This window comes from Mus caroli, chromosome 10, assembly GCF_900094665.2.
Source record: "Mus caroli chromosome 10, CAROLI_EIJ_v1.1, whole genome shotgun sequence".
Taxonomy (NCBI): domain Eukaryota; kingdom Metazoa; phylum Chordata; class Mammalia; order Rodentia; family Muridae; genus Mus; species Mus caroli.
The window spans coordinates 91416503-91439581 of record NC_034579.1 but is presented as its reverse complement, the minus strand read 5'-3'; the positions used below and the strand labels follow the sequence as shown (position 1 = coordinate 91439581).

Below are 23079 nucleotides of genomic sequence, written 5' to 3'. Positions count from 1 at the left end.
CTCTCTTAAAGTTTTTAATTTCTTTCTTTCTTTCTTTCTTTCTTTCTTTCTTTCTTTCTTTCTTTCTTTCTTTCTTTCTTTCTTTCTTTCTTTCCTTTCTTTCTTTCTTTCTTTCTTTCTTTCTTTCTTTCTTTCTTTCTTTCTTTCTTTCTTTCTTTCTTTCTTTCTTATTTGACCAAGATATCATTAAGAAGAGTGTTGTTCAGTTTCCACACGAATTCATCTTGGTAAACTTTACCTTTGATGACTATGAAGTATCCCTCCTTGTCTTTTTGGATAACTTAAAGATGAAAATTGTTTTTATTTGATATTAGAATGGCTGCTCCAGCTTGTTTTTTGGGACCATTTGCTTGGAAAATTGATTTCCAGCCTTTTACTCCTAGGTAGTGTCTGTCTTTGTCCCTGAGGTGGGTTTTCCATATGCAGCAAAATGCTGGGTCCTGTTTACATAGCCAGTCTGTTAGTCAATGTCTTTTTATTGGGGAATTGAGTCCATTGATATTAAGAGTTTTTAAGGAAAAGAAATGGTCACTTCCTGTTATTTTTGTTGTTAGAGTTGGGATTCTATTCGTATGACTATCTTCTTTTAGGTTTGTTGAAAGATTATTTTCTTGCTTTTCCTAGGGCATAATTTCTGTCCGTGTGTTGGAATTTTCCATTTATTATCTTTTGAAGGGCTGGATTGTGGAAAGATATTGTGTAAATTTGGTTTGTCTTGGAATACTTCTCCATCTATGGTAATTGAGAGTGTTGCTGGTCATAGTAGCCTGGGCTGGCATTTGTGTTTTCTTAGAGTCTGTATGACATCTGTCCAGGATCTTCTGGCTTTCATAGTCTCTGGTGAGAAGTCTGGTGTAATTCTAATAGGCCTGTCTTTATATGTTAATTGACTTTTCCCCTTACTGCTTTTAATATTCTTTGTTTAGTGCATTTGGTGTTTTGATTATTATGTGTCTGGAGAAATTTTTTTTCTGGTCCAGTCTATTTGGTGTTCTATAGGCTTCTTGTATGTTCATGGGCATCTCGTTGTTTAGGTTTGGGAAGTTTTTCTTCTATAATTTTTCTGAAGATACATACTGGCCCTTTAATTTGAAAATCTTTATTCACATCTATTATCCTTAGTTTTGGTCTTCTCATTGTGTCCTGGATTTCCTGAATGTTTTGACTTAGGATCTTTTTGCATTTTTGCATTTTCATTTTCTTTGGTTTCTATGGCTCCTGATTTCTTTCCTAGGATTTCTATTTCCAGAGTTGTCTCTCTTTGTGATTTCTTTATTATTTCTACTTCCATTTTTAGATCCTGGATGTTTTTGTTCAATTCCTTCACCTGTTTGGTTGTATTTTCCTGTAATTCGTTAAGGGACTTTTGTGTTTCTTCAGTAAGAGCTTCTACCTGTTTACCTGAGTTCTCCTGTAGTTCTTTAAACGATTTATTAATGTTCATCTTAAAATCCTCTACCAGCATCATGAGATATGGTTTTAAATCCAAATTTTGATTTTCCGGTGTGTTGGCATATCCAGGACTCACTGTGGTTGGAGTGCTGGGTTCTGGTGATGGTGAGTGGTCTTGGTTTCTCTTAGTAAGATTCTTGCATTTGCCTTTCGCCATCTGGTAATCTCTGGAGTTAGATGTTCTTGCTGTCTCTGGCTGGAGCTTGTTCCTTCTGTGAGTCTGTAAGCCTGGGTAAGCATTCCTGGTAGACCAGCCATCTCCTAACAAGACCAGTGCACAGAGAGCTGTGGAACAGCCCCACATTCTGGCTGCAGATATAGGCCTGTAAGACCCTGTCCCAGCTGCTCTGCTGCTTCTATGTCCTGTGCGCTCCTGAGTAACACAACAACATTCTAAGTCGACCTTATAGCTGCTACTACCCTTCATTTGACAAACCTTTCTTTACAGAGAATTAAGACTATCATAGAAAGAAAGAAAACACACACACACACACACACACACACCAGAATACAATTTAGAGATCAACAGATTCCAGGAAGCCAAGCCCCAGTAAATACATCTACAACACCGCACTTGCATCTATGTCTCAGAGAGCAACACAGCAGAGGATTGAAAGATTGTTAAGAGTCTGATGAGAATACCAAGGAGTCTGATGTGAAACAGTCTTTCCAGAAATGGCTATGTAAACAAGACTGCAACAATTCTGATATCAATGGTCATATTAACATGAAAGGGGGGGTGTGCTGTGGTATCACAGATTTAGATAAACAAGTCAATGACCACATGAATAAAAGAAAATTAAGTGTCTCATGGATAAAGTCCTTATTATTATGCTGTACAGAATGGTCAGTCTTGAAACCATATACACGCCAACAACAAAGAAGGATATCAGCAGGGTATTTTATGTATATTTGTATATAGTATACAATGAATATACATACAGATTGTGTGTGTAGTGATAATAATTAAAGAAACAGAGACCATTAACTTGAGAATGAGGAATGGAGGAGGTTCAAGGGAGACTAACTGGGAGAGGTTGGAGAAAGGAAAATAGGGAGGAAGTGATGCAAATCTATCAATTGAAACATGAAAAGGAAAAAAAAGAGTAAGAATGTGATTCCTTTCTGCACTCCTTTTTTACCTTGAGAATATTTTTCTTATTCAGCTTCACACATCAAGTTCCATTAGAGCGACTGTTGCTTGAGATAATTTTTATAACTATAAAGGAACATAATGAGACTTTGAGTGAGTAATGAAATAACAATCTTGGTAGAATAAGATGCTATGGTTAAAAAGTGAAAACTTTCAATATAATAAAAAATGCAGACACAATGCAAAATATCATTTTAATAGTAAAGCAGTCAATACTGATAAATGCATAATGCAAAGCAGACCCTAATGTTTGCTCCTTTCCCCTACTGTATCCACCATTTACTGAGATAGCTGAGCTCCACTGGCCCCCTAGCGGTGATGGTCCAGATTATAGATTCCTGCTCTCTGAGGGTATAAAAAGGAATTTTATTTCAGAAGCACTAAAGTGAAACATTTTCCTGTAAATGCCAAACTCCAGAAATATATTTTTAAATCTCCGTGTGGGAAGCAAGTAGAATTTTCCTCAGCCAATGTGGGGTTTCTTCTTGTACCCCTCAATAAAAGATATGTCAAAGGAAGATGACAAATTGGGATCGCACATGGTACATCATAATAACTCAGTACTTTTGCCACGTTGGATTTTGCAAAAGGTTGCAGATGACTCATAGCATGAAGTTCTGCAAGCCTTGCTATGTAGCTTGCTACTGCACCTTAATTTTGGATGGAGCCCCCTCTTCAACAAACCCTTTTTCCTGGAGCTCTGATGTCTTTTTCAAAGGTGCTGGTACAGAGATATACTGAATTCAATGAAGTTTCACACTAAAGTGTGTTTATATGTCCCTTTGACATTACCCCTGCTTAGCAAGCTTTTATTTCCCTTTGTTAGTGAGGAAATCCTCCTAGACCCAACATTAAGTGCAATTATAAAAAAAAATACATTCCACAGAGCCTACTGTTTATCAGTTATAACTCACAGAAAACAGTATTTTCCAAAGAAGATGCCTTAAGAAAGAAGACAGCACAAGGGGTGGACTCTCTGGTAACTCTCTGGTGCTAATGTGCATCTTGAGCTAATTTTCATGAGCTGGTGCCCAATCATCCCCTAATGAATCATGAACATTCATAAGAATTTTAAACTATTGTTTTAAAAACAATACTAAAATCTAAATAATTTATTCTCTAAAAGAGCAACCTATGATATTATGCTAATGGAAAATAATATTTAATCAATTAGATATGTAACTAAATGATTACTTGGGAGACCTGAATACACTCTGGTAGAAGATGAATGGGAAAGGAGAGAGTTAGCACATGTCTTCTCTGATGCACTGTCTCCCAACCAGGGCATCATTGGCTCACAATGAACAATGTATGTAAAGGAAGAAGTGGGGAGAGGGAAGAGGGAGAAAAGGAGGGAGAGAGGGTATAGACAGAGGAAAGGAAGGTGTTGACTTTTCTGGCTTTTATCTTGTCTTTTCATATGCAATATTACCCTTAAGTAAAGAATATTTCTTTCCATTAATTTAGAGATACTAAAGTATATATTTTCCCTTTTCCTTTTATTTTTTATGAAGAAACATATAGATTGATTGTCAACATTAAAGATCCACAGAGTTGTAAAACTCAAATACCCTACCATGTAATTATTGCAAGGACATTTCTGATATTGTGTAAATACACTGAAAAGCCATGGTAATTATTATGTATCATTATAAAACTAAATGTCATTTGACACTTGTAGATGAACTAGTCTCACTGTATAGTCATAGTGATAGAGGATTGGTCCTTACATTTCATTTAGTCTGTTTTTCAGGTACTTGTCTGTGCAAACTCAAATGTTTAGGTATGTGCTGAAAGTTCTGGTTTTATAATATTTATGGTCTCTTGACCTCAGAAAATTTAAGGAATATATGACGTGCACATGCATGCAACATATAAAAATCACAAATGCATATATATGTTATTTATATACATAGGCATATTCAAACAGCCATATATAATTTAAGTTCACAGTACTAATATTTCCCCAGTACTTATATAATCTAGAAATATTACTAATTTTGAAAAGAGAGAAATGAAAAATACAAACTATATTATATTTAAAAAGCTAACTAAGAGCTCTTTAAAATGTTTCTCTTTTACAATGTAATATAACTATGCTATAAAAATTATACTAGCCCTCTAAATACTTATTAAAATCATCAATGTCAACTATCTATGTATCTATTCAGGGCTATGATTAAACACAATCTTTTTTTTTATATACTTTCTTTGTCTTAGAAATCTTTTTTATTGGATATTTTATGAATTTACATTTCAAATCTTCTCTATTTCCAGGTTTCCCCTCCAGAATTCCCTCTCACCCATCCCTCTCCCCCTGCTTCTATAAGGATGCTCCCCTTTACATCCACCCACTCCCAGCTCACTGCCCTAGCATTCCCCTACAGTGGGGAATCTAGCCTTCACAGGACCAAGGGCTTCTCCTCCTATTGATGCCAGATAATGCCATCCTCTGCTACATATATAGCTGGAACCATGTCTCCCTCCATGTGTACTCTTTGGTTGGGTATAGTCCCTGGGAGCTCTAGGGAGTCTGGTTGGTTGATATTGTTATTCTTCCTATGGGGTTGCAAATTCCTTCAGCCCCTTCAGTCCTTTCACTAACTCCACCATTGGGGAGCCAGGTCTAAGTTCAATGGTTGGATACATGCATTCACCTCTGTAAATTTCAGGGTCTGGCATAGCCTCTCAGGAGACAGATACATCAGGCTCCTGTCAGCAAGCACTTCTTGGCATCTGCAATAGTGTCTGGGTTTAGTGTTTGTAAATGGAGTGGATCCCCAGGTGGGGCAGTCTCTGTATATTTCCTTTAGACAGGAGCCCTTTTGGGGTAAGAATTTGGAGATGAGAGAGTGCCCCCATCCTCCAACCAGGGGCCTTGCCTAACCTCTGGGTATGGTCTTTTCAGGTTCACCCTTCCTTTTGCTAGGCATTTCAGCTAGTCTCATCCCTGTTGGGTCCTGGTTGCCTCTTGCTTTCCTGCCATCTGTGACTTGCTGATGGCTACACCCAGTTCCCCATCCCCCATTGCTACACACAGCTGTTCAAATTCCTGACCCTCTGTATATCATCCCCATCTCCTCTCATACCCGATCTTGCCCCATTGTCCCCCTTGCCCCCTCCCCCTCCTCTTTTACTCCCAAGTCCCTCCCACCCATTGCCTCCCATGAGTATTTTCTTCCCCCTTCTTAGGAGGACTGAAGCATCCACATTTTGGTCTTCCTTCTTCTTGAGCTTCATATTCTGTGAGTTTTATCTTGGGTATTCAGAGCTTTTGGGCTAATATCCACTTGTCAGTGAGTGTATACTATGTATGTTCTTTTGTGACTGAGTTCCCTCACTTAGGATATTTTTCTAGTTCCATCCATTTGCCTAAGAATTTCATGAAGTTATTGTTTTTAATAGCTAAGTAATACTCCATTGTGTAAATGTACCACATTTTCTGTATTCATTCCTCTGTTGAAGAACATCTGGATTCTTTCCACCTTCTGACTATTATAAATAAGGCTGCTATGAACATAGTGGAGCATGTGTCCTAATTATATGGAGCATCTTCTGGGTATATGCTTAGTAGGGGTATAGCTGGGTCCTCAGGTAGTAGTATGTCCAATTTTCTGAGGAAGCGACAGATTGATTTCCAGAGGGGTTGTACCAGCTTGCAATCCCACTAGCACTGGAGGAGTGTTCTTCTTTCTCCACATCTTTACCAGCATCTGTTGTCATCTGAGTTTTTGATCTTAGCCATTCTGACTGGTGTGAGGTGGAATCTCAGGGTTGTTCTCATTTGCATTTCCCTGATAACTAAGAATGTTAAACATTTCTTTAGGTGCTTCTCAGCCATTTGATATTTCTCAGTTGGGAATTCTTTGTTTAGCTCTGTACCCAATTTTAATATGGTTATTTGGTTCTCTGAGGTCTAACTTGAGTTCTTTGTATATATTGGATATTAGCCCTCTATGGGATGTAACATTGGTGAAGGTCTTTTCCCAATGGATACATCATGGAAACAGAAATTAAGAGAGACACATTGAAACTAACAGAAGTTTTGAACTGAACCAAATGGATTTAGCATACATACATATATATGTATATATCTAATAATATATATAAGTATATATATATATATGTATATATATATATATACATATATATATATATATACGAGACAGAGAGAGAGAGAGAGAGTACATTTCATCCTAAAACAAAACAACATACCTTTTTCTCAGCACATCATGGCACCTTCTCCAAAACTGACCATATATTTGGTCACAAAATAGGCCTCAGCAGATACAAAAATATTGAAATTGTCTCATGCATCCAATCAGATCACCATGGAATAATGCTGGTCTTCAATAACAACAACAAAAAAACCAACCAAACAAACAAACAAAACAAACAAACAAACAAAAAACAGAAAAAAATAACAAAACAACCCCCCCAAAAAACCCAGAAACCCCACATACACATGGAAGCTCTACTCAATAATAACTTGTTATAGAAAGAAATAAAGTAAGAAATTGAAGACTTTTTAGAATTTAGTGAAAATGAAGGCACATCCTACCCAAATTGATGGGACACCTTGAAAGTAGTGCTAGGAAGAAAATTCATAGCTCTGAGTGCCTCCAAAAAGTAATTGGGGAGAGCATACACTAGCAGCTTGACAGCATACCTGAAAGTTCTAGAACAAAACGAAGCAAATTCACCCAAGAAGAATAGACAACAGGAAATAATCAAACTCAGGGCTGAAATCAACCAAGTGGAAACAAAAAGAACTATAGGAAGAATCAACAAAACCAAGAGGTTGTTTTTTTTTTTTTTGAGAATATCAACAAAATAGATAAACCCTTAGCCATACTAACAAGAGGGCACAGAGACAGTATCTAAATTAACAAAATCAGAAATAAAAAGGGAGATATGACAACAGAAACTGAGGAAATTCAAAATTTCATCAAAAATGCCTCTACTCAGCAGAACTGGAAAATCTGGATGAAATGTACAATTTTCTAGATAAACACAATCTTACTGGTGCATAAAACATTTTAAAAGGACAGTAATTCATTGTGCTTCAATATGAAATTTTAAGTGAACATTTTAATCTAACATTCTACTACTTTGGCTTGCAAGTTTCCAAGAATGTCTTACAGGGTCATGGTTGTTACTGGCTAAGGTGGGAGAGTCAAACTTACATCAATAGACTCTTTGCATTGTTACACAGTATCTTAGTTCCCTTATTCCAAATACTATGTGTCTGTGAATCAATTTACCCAACTGTAAAGTTGTATTCAAATCCCAGCATTGCTTTTTAGGCAATAGTGACTGACTCATTTGTTGAACACTAGAACAATGACTGACAACTATCCAAATTATTAGAGGAGACAGAATATGCCAAGTTCTTCCTGACAGAAGGATGTACATTATAACTGAGGGCTAATGATTATTATTACTGCTGTTACTGCCGTGATTTATACAAAGGAAGAATGAGTCTGGACATGATGGAGTGTGGTACAAAGGAGAGTAGGAAGGGGAAAGGCCATGAGAAAAGAGGGCAAGCCAATGATTATTTACATTATGAATGGTTTTCTTGACAAATTAAGTGCATGGAATGATGAATTAATTCCTCATTTTATTTTTGACCATTTTGGGTCACAGATGATAACATTTGTTTGATTCATGGATAAAATTAGTTTTATTCTCTAAAGAAGTTTTATCATAAGTATAAATATAGATAAATGATTGATGAGAAATTAAAATTTTCACAGTTTCATACGCTTGGATAAGAATGTCAAAAAGATGTTTGAAAAATGAATTATAATTACCAGCTTTTAAAATAAAGCAAAATGTCTTTGTGGAAAAGACATAAAGATGAAGATGCACCATCCTGACTCTTTGTTTTATTTTTTTTCATCAGACTGCAATCTGAATACACCCTATCATGGATTGATTTTAAGGTAGCTCCTGACTCCTCTATTTCAGAAATCAGAGACATGCAATGCTGTGCAGTATTCCATGATGTTCTCCACATTCACAGGGAATGAGCTCAATAGAAACTTGAGATTCTGCAAACCTGTATTCAAGTCTCAGCATCATGTTTCCCGTTATTTTGACCAACACAGGAGATTCAGTAATTGAGAACATTTCAGGATAAACTAAGCAAAGGTGAATGTAATTAAAATCATATAATCATTCTCAAGGTGAGCCATCTTTAGGAGGACTCTCAGGTCTGGAGGAAAAAACATGAACCATAAGGATCAAGGCCATAACCTAACAAACAGAAGATGCATGAAGTGGCTGCTTGCAATGTCACTTTCATTAAAATAGTTACATGAAAATCAGTTAATAACAGTTTTTGAAACTAAAATTATACCCAAACGAACTAGTTGAGAATTGAGTGAAACTGATAGCAATCTAAAGGTTCTACATGAATTAGCGGAGCTACGTGGTAGATCTTCCTACCTAAATGTTTTTAAGAATTTAATTCTACCAGCACCTGACCAATACAGATGCCAACTCACAGCCAACCATTGGACTGAGCCCAGGAACCCCAAGGGAAAAGTTAGGAGAAGGACTGAAAGAGCTGAAGGGGGTTGCAACCACATAGGAAGAACAATATCAACTAACTGGACCACTCAGAGCACCCAGAGACTAAACCATCAACCAAAGAGTATACATGAAGGGATCCATGTCTCCAGAGATGTAGCAGAAGGTTGCCTTCTCTGCCATCAATGGGAGGAGAGGCCTTTGGTCCTGTGGAGGCTTGATGTCCCAGCACAGGGGCATTCTAGATTGATGAGAGAGGAGTGACTGAGTGGTTGGAAAAACACCCTTATAGAGGCAAAAGGAAGGGAAGAGAAGAGGGATGGGATGTGGGGCTTGTGGAGGGGTAAACAACTGGGAAGGATAATATCATTTGAAATGTAAATGATTAAAATTATTATTTAAAAATGAATTTAGTGAATGAATCATTTGTGGATCTGTAAAAATGTCATCAGCAGAGTCTATTTATTACTTATTCTTCTAATAATTATTTTAATTCCTCTAATCCTTTCATAATAATTAACAATTTTTGCACACAGACAATGGAAACCTACATCAGAGAAAGACAAATACACACCACATTTTCTATAAACAGAGCTGTTATGCATTACTATCTATGTCTGCACACACTAAATTGTCTGAAGTTACATTAAAACAATTCCCAATTTGAAATGGTAACTGTGTCAGAGACTTCAATACAGTTGGCAAGTAAAAGACATGTTTTAAATTATCATCCTTCTCTTGTATTTAAAGTGTTTCCCTTTGTGGAAAGAGTTTAACATTTTACAATAATAGAACTTACCACAAATTGAGAATTTTAGAAACTTTGAATCCAAAGTGGTGTTAGATTTATTTGATCTAGTCAGAAGGTAAATGTGTCCACTAGTAGCTAGACAAACACATTTGAGTGGAAAAACACAGACAAATGGGGAGCTGCAGAGACAAGACGGTTCAGATGCTAAAACCTTTGCTTACTCTTTCGGGAGACCCAGGTTGAATTCCCAGTACCCATGTGGTAACTCACAGTCCTCTGTAACTCCACTCCCAAAGAGTTAAATGCTCCCCCTCCTGCCTCTGTGGGCACTGATTGCAATGGAAAAAAGATATACATGAAGGCTCCAAACCCATCCATGGGAAGGCATATTTAATTCTTTTAAAAAGCAGAAAAAAAATCATAAAATGATTCTGAAAGGGTTAGTGGCTAGGACTTTTCATCCATTACACATGAAGGGTGAAGTTCTGTCTGCAGTTTTAGTCCATGCTCCTTCTCTGTGAATTCATTTTTGCTATGTGACTCTCGAGTTGCTTCCATAAAGCTTCCATTCTTCTGTGGAGGATCAACAGCTTTGTGTGATTTGATTTGATCAGTTGCACAATAGTCAATTTTTATAAGAGTTTGCACCTTTCCACCTTCCTTTTGACTCCTCTACCATGTCCTAGAGAGAACATGTTCATAGATGGTCATAGAAGATGGATAAGAGACACATGGAGAAGCCCTGACGGTAAAACCTAACATTCAACTGATTCACACTTGTGTTCATCAGTGCCATTTGCATTCTTGGATTGTTCAATAGAGAGGAAGTGGTTATGTGGTGTGTGGAGTAGGAATATGGCTCCATGGGCTCACTCTTGATATGCAAGCACAGCATGCATACACTCACACTGACACACACACACACACACACACACACACACGCTCACGCATGTGTGTGTGCTTACTCATGGAAAAACATAAACTCACACACAAGTACTGACTCATACACCCCACAATTATTCACATATTGCCATGTACACTATTCACACACAAACTATTCAAATGTATCCACACATATACTCACAGACTCATACACATACTCATTTGAACACACACACATGCACTTACAGAAACACATAGAATCACACACACTACACTTATTCACACACAGCCACATATACTACTCACACCCAAACTATTCACACACAGACATTCACACAAACTCAAACACAAACTCGTTTGCCCATACACTCATTTATAAAGCACACACACACACACACACACACACACACACACACACACACACACCACAAACAGATACATCTCGAAATCAGAGACAGCTTGCCAGAGTTGGTTCTCTCTCTTTTCAGCATATGGGTCCCAGATATTGAAACCAAGTCATTAAACTTGGCAGCAAGCACCTTTACTCACTGAACCATCTCGCCATCCTTCAACAGGTATTAATGTGATCACAGGTGCAAGCCATCTGCTGACCAAGTTACCTGCAGATACTTTGTAAAACCGGGAATGGTTCAGCCTGCTTATAAAAACCTCATTTACCAATGGAAGCTTAGGCTTCTATGCTTCCATACAGAATCTTAGTACTACAATGACTACAAACAGTTTCCCCCCTGACCTCACATCATATCTCCATTATCCTTTGATGTCTGCCTCTTGGGTCAGTAGCATCTTATCTTTCCACTGAGTTTGCCACATAGATAGAACAGCTGATTCATAATGGAGAGTACTCATCATTCAATAAAAGAGGGATTTGTAAAAGGGCCAAAGGGATGACTCTTTGCCCATCAGAGCCACGTGGCAATCAGGACACAGGACCAATGGCTAACTTTTCTGTGCCGATTGAACTTGAAGTCACTGTCCTCTCGTGTGTGCTTTTAGGAAGGTCAATGAACAGTCTTCAGGTCTTCATTGATGTTCACATGCTCAATCAGTTCTCCAGGCAGAATTCTCTCCAAATATAATCATCACAATATGTGAAATTCACTTTGCTATTTACAGATACTCATTTAACTAACTGTAAATGCTTCAGTATGTGGCACGTTTTCAATGAATAGTTTCTGAAATTGTAAAATTTAATTTGTAAATGTTAAGTGTTCATCATCAAAGGTACAGAAATAAAAATAATTTTTTCAAATAAGGTTTATAAAATTTAGCACCATCTTCTATTTGTTTTAAATAGGATGTTATACATTCTTTTTTGCTTATTATTTGGCCTTAGTTAAATTTCATTTCTATATATGGTTTCTTAAATATGTACTTAGGATCATTAAGTTACATGACATTATATTGTATTTTATATTTTTAAATGTCTTATTGTTTTGTGCTATCTTCATTTAACATTATTTCTGTCTTCCTTCTTTTTTTTCACTGTGTGTGTGTGTGTGTGTGTGTGTGTGTGTGTGTGTTGGGAGGCTCAGATTGTGCCACATGCTGTCCTGAAATTCAGCGTGTTTCTTAGACTGGTCTCCAACGTATGAATCTTCTCCTGCCTTGGCCTACTAATCAATTATCTCCTTGTTGAAGAATGTGACAACCTTTCACTTCCTTATTTTCCTTACTGATTATTGTGTTTAACCCAAAGTATATCATAAATTAATATTTTACTGACTGAACAGAAAAAAATCAGTGGAACTAGTTTTATATGATTAGAAATCAGTGAAAAAACAATCACGATGTAAAAAATAAATATTTAAAACTGTATTAATATTTGTTCAAACAAAAAAAATCCCCTGACAGATATTTATTCATAAAATACAGTGATATTGCCAAAGTTGACTCAAGGTCAACCCTGAAGCACAGGACATGCAAGGAATCCTAGAAAAGCATTGCTGCCCTTAGTTCCCATCCTGAAGCTTCAAGACAAGTAGCAGTGATCCTAACAGTCTAGGACACACTTCTCAAGTTGGAGCAAAGACCAGGACTGGAAGCAGGGTCTCCCACTTGCTAAGCTCATGCTCTGCCCCACAGCTATAGCCTCAGTGTCCTCTGTTTGAATCTAATTTAACTGACCTAGGACAGCTTGCTGGTGACTCCGTGTTAGACTAAACCTNTAGCATCCTGTAATAATACTCTGACAAAGTTTCTATGTCTTAAATGAAATAGACACTTGCTTTTGGACCACATGCTTAGAAAAATAAAATAGGAGATTAATTAAAAGAATCAGAAATTCTAACAAAGTAGCTTGAAAATTATTGGATGGACCCATTGCTAAGTGGCTTTATTCATAATACTTGGTGTGGAGGCATTGCACTCCATTTCTAATGTCAGATAAAAAGCACTCTCTTCATTGCCTCACTGCAGAGGGCTAGCAGCCCGTTATCACACAGTTACAACTGTGCGATAACTAGACACCAGAGTTTTATGAAGATGGAGGGAATTTTGAATGGTTCAAGGAGAGAGCACAAGAAAACTTAACCCTCAACTGTGCATTTCCTGTGTTTTGAAGCAGGAACTGTAGCTGTCACGGTGGCTGGTCATTTGTCAACTGTAATTTTCCTTTCTTTTCTTCTCAGGAGGACAAGACGATCTCATTCTTTCCTATGAACCTGTCACGAGGCAGGAAAAAAACTACACCCGGCCAGTGATTATCCTGGGCCCCATGAAGGATCGAATCAATGATGACTTGATATCTGAATTTCCTGATAAATTTGGCTCCTGTGTGCCTCATACTACGAGGCCAAAGCGTGACTACGAAGTCGACGGCAGAGACTATCACTTTGTCATTTCTAGAGAACAAATGGAGAAAGATATCCAAGAGCACAAATTCATAGAAGCTGGCCAGTACAATGACAATTTATACGGAACCAGTGTGCAGTCTGTGAGATTTGTAGCAGAAAGGGGCAAGCACTGTATACTTGATGTATCAGGAAATGCTATTAAACGGTTACAAGTCACCCAGCTCTATCCCATTGCCATCTTCATAAAGCCCAAGTCTCTGGAACCTCTGATGGAGATGAATAAGCTTCTGACAGAGGAACAAGCCAAGAAAACTTATGACCGGGCAATTAAACTAGAACAAGAATTTGGAGAATATTTTACAGCTATTGTCCAAGGAGATACCTTAGAAGATATTTACAACCAATGCAAGCTTGTTATTGAAGAGCAGTCTGGACCTTTCATCTGGATTCCCTCAAAGGAGAAGTTATAAATTAGCTACTGCACCTCTGACAACGACAGAAGAGCATTTAGAAGAACAAAATATATATAATCTAACAAAAATAAAATAAAATAAAATACAGTGATATCTAAATAGTCTGCTTATTGTCCCTTTCAGGTGAGAGTATAAAAGTGAAAACCTAATTATCATGGACATTTACCTGGAAATTCAAACTCAAAATATATAATATACATCTTTTGCTTCTTTCCTAGTCAGACACAAGCTGTAAGTATTACTTCTTTCTTTGTTTTTTTTTTTTTTTTTTTTTAGTTTTTCAAGACAGGGTTTCTCTGTGTAGCCCTGGCTGTCCTGGAACTCACTCTGTACACCGCCCAGCTCTTCTATCACTTTTTAGGACTGTAAAGTAGGAAATAGATTCCTTTGAATATACTTTTCACTCAGCCAGTGTTTACCTATTGTTTTGCTCTTTCATGTTTCTTCCTCTGATTTCACCATGAATCAGGAAGATGACATGCACAGTAGATGTATTGATGCTACAGATCATAGTAAGATCCTGAAACTAGCTGCTCCTGTCAAAGTCTACCCACTGCTTGTCTGAAACACTCATTCCTCTTATCAGCTAAAGATACCTGCTCTTCATTACCAAAGCCACGCTTTGCTCAATACATGGGGTCTAACATGTTAAGAATGGGCTTTCAGGTCTGGTATCAGTTCTAATATCCAACACATTATGAACATGAAGTAACTTTGTTTATAGAGCTGGAGTCTAGTAAACAATTTTTAATTTCCCACACAGTCAATCTACTATGTGACTATACTGTTTCCCTTTGTATATATTTTTTAAATTTCTGATTTCAAAATACCATTATATAAATCAGTGCTTGAAAATATACACACATACCCCTGTGTGGCTTTCTCTTTATTGTTTTTTATGTATGTCTTGTTTGTTATTCCTAATTATGAATTCTTCAAGGGAAGACTTCTATTTAGTCTCCAAACATCTCTAAGTTTGGGAGTAAAATTGAAAGAATGAGAATATATACTTGAGGATTGATTGACAGGATGGCTTAGTTAGTAAGGAACACTTGTCATCAAGCCTTAGGACCTGAGCCAAATCCTTGGAACCTATATGAGGAAGGAGGAAATTAAACCTAATTACCCTAAGCTTTCTTTTGACCAAACACATCATAAATATTACATGCAATTTACATAGAATAGATAGATAGATAGATAGATAGATAGATAGATAGATAGATAGATAGATAGACAGACATAGATAGATAGATAGATAGATAGATAGATAGATAGATAGATAGATAATATGGTTGATACAATGAATTTAATAAAATAAACTTATAAACTCAGTGTTCAAAGGTTTAACCTTGGGAAACAATTAGAGATGGTGGATATTTTGGCAAGGAAGCCACTTCTTTACTGTGGAACTAGTATGTAAGAAGTGTACAGAATTGGAAAAGCCTACTCTTGTTTTTTGCCCAAGGGCAGGCATGAGCACAGAGCAGCTTGGTAGAGATCAGAGATCCATACTCCCTGCTCAGCCATTGATTCTCAGTCCTTGACTGAGTGGCATGTCATGCGAAACCCTGAGACAGAGTGTTCATAAGAAAAGATTTACTGAACTGCAATAATCAAAATCCTAACCTAAGTCCTCAAATTCCACAAAGGAAAGAAAAAGTTGGTACTTTTTAGGAGATCTTGATTTACATAAGAAACAGTAGTTCTTGAGGGAAAGGGAAGGAGGCAATAAGGCCATGGGACCAGGCTTATCATGTATTTCCAGTTTTGTGGAGGAAACAAAGCACTTTTGCCAGGTATGGGATGTTAATGTTATACTTGGGGCAGTGTGACTATCTGATATGGTTCAGGCTCTGGTGTTGCTTTTTGCTGAAGTGCACATTGCTCTATTTCCCTTGACCTCATGGTGTGGCCAGTGTTTTCTGGTTTTGAGAGCCTCTGTTTATCAGGTTGAGCAAGAGAAGGCCACTTCCAAGAACTAGGAAAACAGAAACTACCAAGGTTGCAAAGAACAGCAGTGATAACTTCATGTGCTTGGAACTCCTCCATTCTTCCACAGCTCTCCTCTATAAGGTCTACTTCCTCGAGAAATACAAAAATTCTATTTAACGTATTCGTTTTCAGATAATCTCTGTGTATAAGAAGACATAGAAGGATTATTAGAAGCAACTGGCACTGCCAAGATGTATGTGTGGTTTCACCTCGCATCAATTAGTGTAGACTTTTCTTTCTGTGTCTTCTGTATCTGATCTTATTCTGACACGAATCGCTGAGAACAATGTTTCTTCAGTGCAGTTTGAAAGTCTTCAGGGTACAGAGTCTTATTTTAACACCTTGCCACACTTGTAAAATACATCCTTTAGCACTGGAATGTCGACATGAAGGAACTGTATGGAGGGATGACCCAGAGTGATGATGCACAGACCAGAGTTCGGGCTGCTCTGGAATATTCCGTGATACAACTGTACAAAGCCAGAAGGCAAGGAATTGTAGTACATCTAGCTATCTTTCTTTTTTGCAACCAAATTGCCTTTAAAATTATTGTTGTTCTTAATTTTAGCTCTCAATTCACTGGGGCTAAATTAAATATAATAAGTAATAAGAAATAATCTCACTGAAAATAAAATTTCAAACATAAGGCAGCCTTCAATAAACGTTGGACCTCAATCATATAAATAAAATGAATAAAAATATTACACACAAATTGTAAACAATTCCTTGTTAAATAATATTTACTATTTATTTCTAATACTAATGTTTAAAACATGGTAAAATTCAATGGAACTCTGTTTACCTGTTTCAGGAAAGTGTTGCTTTTGACTCCATATTGATAGGTCTTCAGTATTGCTAGTATTGCTAACTCCAGGCCTCCACATGTGGATAGTGGTCTCTACATCTGTGCCCTGATCCTGACAGGAGTTTCTCTTTTAAACACTCAAATTCATCAAATATAACATATCGCATTTTAAACAGTGTGTGTCAAATATTTTTCCCACCTTCTAGGATATTCTTGTATGCAATGGAGCTATGATTTTTCACATTGACTTTTTTTTCCTTCTTGTCCTTGTAAGAGCCTGTAGGTAGGGCCAATCTATTCCAATTAAAGTTTAATGAAAAAAAAAATAAAGGAAAAAATCCGGAGTAATGTTTTCCATCTGTGGCTATGCATAAAATATCTGCTTTTGGCAAGTAACTATATGCAAATTAAAAATTTGAGTGCAGTAAGTGTTACGTAACAGATTTATATATGCCTAAAATAAAGATTGTCCCACTGTTCACCCATCCTTCTATTTTTGCAATACCTAGGATCCCTATAAATACAGTTACCGATAGAACGAATTGACTTTCTACTTGTATACTTAGCTTGGCTTTCATGAGAAATGTATAAAATATGATTAGTCAGTAAATATTAATCAAAGATAATAACACTGCTTTTGGTGTCTCATTGTAACATGCCTATGGCTAGGTTCTTTATGGGGTTATCATAGTGTTCCTCCAGGGCCCAGTCTTTAGCACATATTTTCTGTTTTAAATCTATATGAGTTTGCTATAAGGAAAGCTATCCTTATGACTCATGTGTTTACATATATCAATGGCTCTGAGAGGTCTCATGTGCAACTATGCAAAATGTTAACTCTTATTTCAGGAAAGAAATCATATAGTGTCTGTGAACCATATCTCTGATTAGAATACAAATCAAGGTAGCATTAGTTTTCTGAAGCAGTGGTTACAATACGTCTCACATATTGTCTCAAGGGGTTGTCATCTTGGGGGAGCCTTCCTCTTGAAGATGAACTATAGATTTGATAATGGTCTTGACACTAACTGAACAAAATCAATAAGAATAGCGTGACAAGAGACGCCTCCTCAGTTGAACAATTTACAATTGAAGTGCTATCAGTGAGCAGATGATGCTCTGCTGCATCTAATGCAGGAAGTCAGTGTTTGTGAATCAATACCCCTTGCTTTGTTGCTGGCTAGCAAATGTCTCATCTCACTTCCTTGCTAACTGGAAATTAAAGAAAGAAAGGGTGGTGAAAAGCAGAGCCAGTCTTTGAATATAAGGCTATGTTGTACAATTTCCAGAGCACTCCATTTGTTTTTCTGTTTCTTTTGTTCTTTTTTTTTTCTTTTTGAGTCAAGGGGGAGATATGATAAGTTTCCATTATCTTTTGAAGGGACAATATAAGGTTGCTTTTAATTACTTTGTAGAAAATTATAGGTGCTCTTCACCTTTCAGTAACTTCTGAAGTGTACACTGTAACTTGTAAACCAGTCAGGAAGATTCTTTCTCTTGAGAGATGTAATTATGAATGATTGCCTCAAGTGAGAAAAGTAATTTGGAGATGTGTTTGCAGAGGAGCTAGGCTGTATCTATGCCGACCTTCATTCCTTTCAGATATTTGCAGAATTGAGCTGGGCTTTCTGCATCTCTGAGGAATTAGAGTCATCTCACTACCAGGAAATATTCAGAAATTGAAAATAGAAGCTCTGAGAAGTGGAGGGAATCCTTGATGTTTATTCAGGGCAATAGCATTTCCGATCAGGCAAACTGTGGATGTGACAAAAAGAACCAGCTTTTCTGGGATATAAGGAAAAACAGATGCACAGGTGGAACATAATGGGTTGAGGTCCTGGAACTATTTTCATATCATTAGGGTGGATATGTTTTTCTGTACATCTGCCAAGGGGATGCATAAAACCAAGACCTTAGCAGGAATAACGTTATGTGAATGTTGTTGCTTCATTCTTGTAACAGAAGCAGGACTCAAGAATAAGAAAAATCTCCCCTTAGCTGCTCAGTGAACCCCAAACTTCTTTTAAAATAGTTTATTTTTGAAAGCAATGCAATGCTAAAGATGTTACATAAGAAACATTGAATAAAGTAACAGAAAGTGACTCATACAGTAGGCTAACACCAGGAGTTAGAAATCAGCCACAGAAGTAGGCAGAAATACATGCTATGAGTGGGGAGACTGATGTTCTCTGGGCCAGGAGATGTGTATCCAATACTTTGGGAGATACATTCCAGGCTCATCCATGGTCTGTTTCTCACGGATCCCATGGTGATCAGCATAGGCAGTGTGTTCTTCATCATCAGTGTGTACCTGCTTTCCTATAGTATGGCTGGATGTGGTCTGAGGCCTATGAACATCTCCAGCTAGGAACAAATTGCATGGAAAAGGCCTGCATTTGGGGTATAGATGGGAAGTATGTGATGGCATTCCTCGGTCAGCTGTGCAACTCAGCGATGCTAAGAGAGAAAAGTAAAGCTACATATAAAACACACAAACCAGCCGACATGTGAAAGCAAAAGTCAATCCATTTCAGTTGTCCCTCCCTCCCATTTCCATTAGATACCTCTATTCTAACCCACCTCTGTCCCTCTTGTCTCTCTGAAGTGATCTAGTCAGGTCACAGTTAATTCAATCTCTAGTTACTTCTAGTCAGGTAATTATCAGCTCATGGTTTTACATTTCCTAGTATACTGAAACTAGTATTACCCATCTACCAAGCCTGCAGAGTCATAGATTCACCTGATAATATTCAAAAGAAGGAACTTGATATGAAGCCAGGTAGGAAATGCAAAATTATTGAGATTAGCCTTACTATTGTTTACTTGTTCCTTACTATTGATATGTCTCAATGTTAGCACAAACTGCCATTTAGTTTCAATGTTTCACGATCATTTACAGAACAAAATATGTGTCAAAATGTGGGCCAATTTCCAAAGCACATATTTTATCTCATAAAAATGGGGAACATAAGTATAATTAGATTGTGCAGTTGTTTTTCTGGGAAAATGTCCCCCTATGCTGTTTTGATGTATGCAACAAGGACTAAAGAAGCTAGCTAAGAATGAATAGAAAGACAAACTGACAGGCTTATATACTGTAACTATTATATAAATTGATAGGATGGTGAGAGCCAAGTTTCACATCAGTGAGAGATAAATTTAAATATGAGAAAAGGCTAGAATGAGCCTAGTGGTGATGGATTAGGTTTGAAGGTGTCAGTGAAATTTCATGCTTAGTTGAATGCAGATGCATTGAGTAAAAAATGTATAGCTAGCTATTTAGAAACATGTTAACATAAGTATACTAATAGTATGTATATAATATATATATATGTATATATATATATATATATATATATATATATATACACACACACACACACACTAATAGTAGCAAGTACATCCTAGCAGAGGCTCTCAAATGTGTAATCTTATTATCAACTGAAAGAACCAGAGAAACAATGGGATCTAGAAGTGGGCTCAGTAAAAGTGTAGGGAAGGTATCTTGCATTGCTGGAAAGTAGGAAGGTATTTACCATGCATCTTAGTCAGGGTTTCTATTGCTCCAATGAAACATCATGACCATGGAGCAAGCTGGAGATGAAAGCATTTATTCAGCTTATATATCCACATTGCTGTTCATCACGAAAGGAAGGCAGGACTGGAACTCACACAGGATAGGAACCTGGAGGTAGGAGCTGATGCAGAGGCCATGGAGGCTGCTGCTTACAGGATTTCTTCACCTTGCTTTCTTATAGAACCCAGGACCACAAGCCCAGGAACGACTCCACTCATAGTGGACTGCCTCTGCCCCCCCCCCCCGTTGCTAATTGAGAAAATGCCTTACAGCTCAATCTCATGGGGCATTTCATCAAGGGAGAGGCTTCTTTCTCTCTGATAACTCCAGCTTTTGCCAAGTTCACACACAAAACCAGCCAGTACACAGTGTTGATAAAGAACAGCAGTGGGTCATAGAAGATATCTAAACATTTGTCCTACAGCCAAAGAGAATATAATTTTATCAATAAAATAACTGAGATAGTCCTGGGTTATAGAACAGAGCATAGAATAAGTATGTACATTAGTGCATAGTGATCTAAATTATTCAAATAATAAACAGGAGAGAAGATAAATCTTTATGATAAGAACTTGAAAAAGTCACATAGGTACCCTGCCAAAAAGAAAATTGTGCATAACTCATCCCTTTCTATATCTGGGTCGAGTAGATTACTTCATTCCAAGTACAGTATGGGAAGGAGTGCAGCTAGACAAAAACAACATCAGTCAGTAGTCAAAAGCCATGTAATAGGTGTACATGAGAGGATAAAAATGTATATAAAAATGTAAATTATTCTCTCCCACCACTGTTCATGGGAGCATTACTTTTTAAATGCCATTTTAGGTTTGCAATGCAAAATTCTTTGTTTCAAAATAATCAAGATTGTCAAAACCAGAATAAAAATCAGAATAAAAATCTGAGAGATGGGAATGGCTTCTTTGGTCAAACACTTGTTATGGAAACATGAAGACCTGAGTTTGTTTTCCAGGTCCCATATTAACAAGCTGCTACAGCACTATGTGTCTACAATCTCTATGCTGGGAAGACAGAGACAGGGGGATTCTATCAGGACATTCTCACCATCTTCCTAATAATCTACCTACCCAATATATCCTAATAAACTAATCTATCAGCTTTGAGGTTCAAGTGAAAAACCCTGGAGCAAAACAAACAAAGTAAAGTAGACCCTAGAGGCATTACAGGTATGGTTACTGGGTTACTGTGTCACATGTTTGTCAATAGGTGCCATAGAGGAGACTATGCACAGTGTTCTGACTTATGAACATCTGATGGCTAATAGCCTACCATTCCCTAACAAAAGCAAGCTGCTGCCAGGTGTCCCTGTCAGGGAGCTAATCTGAGACAACCACCAAGCCAGGATGGGCTCCCAAGGCAGGGTTGGGGGCAAAGAGTAGTGGGACCAGAGGCCATAGACAGGAGTGAGCCCCCAGAACATAACCTATCATGTGACCACTCAGGTGGGCAGGACAAAGAGACAGCTAGGAGCCTCCAGACATACAACCCACCATGTGGCCACCAGATCGGTGCCATGGGACATGCAAGGGCTGACTTGACCAGCAGCAATGAGGAGCAGGTCGGCCTGAAATGGACCCTGCCCGGTGTCATAATGCATGAGTGGAGCATATCACACCTGACGTGACCCCAGAAATTTGGGAAGCAGGTATGGCCGCAAGCCCAGTGAAACCCATTTGTTTACTGCCTTGCCCAAGCATGCACAGTGAGGCTGCATGCATAGGCTGCGTGCCAGGCTGGACTGTTCCTTGTGATCGGGACCTGTCAGCCTATCTGTGAACGACCTGAACTCATGCCTGGGGCCTGTGTGAGTTCTGATTGGATGAGGTGGGGTAGAGCTAGAAGGAGGTGAGTCAGCGGGAGTACTGAAAGGAGTTGTTTTAGACCTTGCTGTGAGTAGAAGTAGAGTAAGAAAAGCTGTTGTAATAGGAAGAGTTTAGCCCTTGCTGCTAGAAGGATGGAGTAGTAAAAGCTGCTGTTGTAAGTGATAGAAGCTAACTGTTGTAAAAGAAGCCAGAACTAGTATGGAGAGTGTTGTAAGAGGGAAAGCTGCAAGAAGGAGTAGAAGTAGAAGCTAGTATTCGTAAGAGAAGCTGTTGTAGTAGTTGCTGTAAGTAAAGCTGCAAGAAAGAAGGATGGTAGAAGGAGAAGCTGCTGGGGAAGAGAGCTGTAAAAGAAAAAGCCGACACAACTGGTGGTTATCATGTAGAAGAATGTGAATTGATCCATTCCTATATCCTTGTACCAAGGTCAAATCTAAGTGGATCAAGGAAGGCTACATAAAACCAGAGGCACTGAAACTTATAGAGGAGAAAGTGGGGAAAAGCCTCAAAGATATAGGCACAGGGGAAAATTTCCTGAATAGAACAGCAATGGTTTGTGCTGGAAGATTGAGAATTGACAAATGGGACCTCATAAAACTGCAAAGCTTCTGTAAGGCAAAAGACACCATCAATAAGACAAAAAGGTCACCAACAGGTTGGGAAAGGATCTTTACCTATCCTAAATCAGATAGGGGACTAATATACAATATATATAAAGAACTCAAGAAGGTGGACTCCAGAAAATCAAATAACCCCATTAAAAAATGGAGCTCAGAGCTAAACAAAGAATTCTCACCTGAGGA

At 37.8% G+C, this 23079-nt stretch overlaps 1 protein-coding gene and 1 non-coding gene across 2 annotated transcripts in view; both read left to right on the top strand.

Moving 5' to 3' along the window:
- LOC110302744 (disks large homolog 2-like) overlaps positions 1–14142 on the top strand; it is a 43495-nt gene extending 29353 nt beyond the window's left edge. Inside the window, exon 4 of the mRNA XM_029482978.1 lies at positions 13427–14142. Coding sequence (XP_029338838.1) covers positions 13427–14061 — 635 coding nt within the window. The 3' untranslated portion in view covers positions 14062–14142. The remainder of the gene's footprint in view (positions 1–13426) is intronic.
- A 7458-nt stretch (positions 14143–21600) lies between these two features.
- On the top strand, positions 21601–21729 carry LOC115032248. Its single transcript, XR_003837898.1, has one exon. It is a non-coding gene; the product is annotated as a small nucleolar RNA SNORA17 (small nucleolar RNA).
- The last annotated feature ends 1350 nt before the right edge of the window (positions 21730–23079 follow it).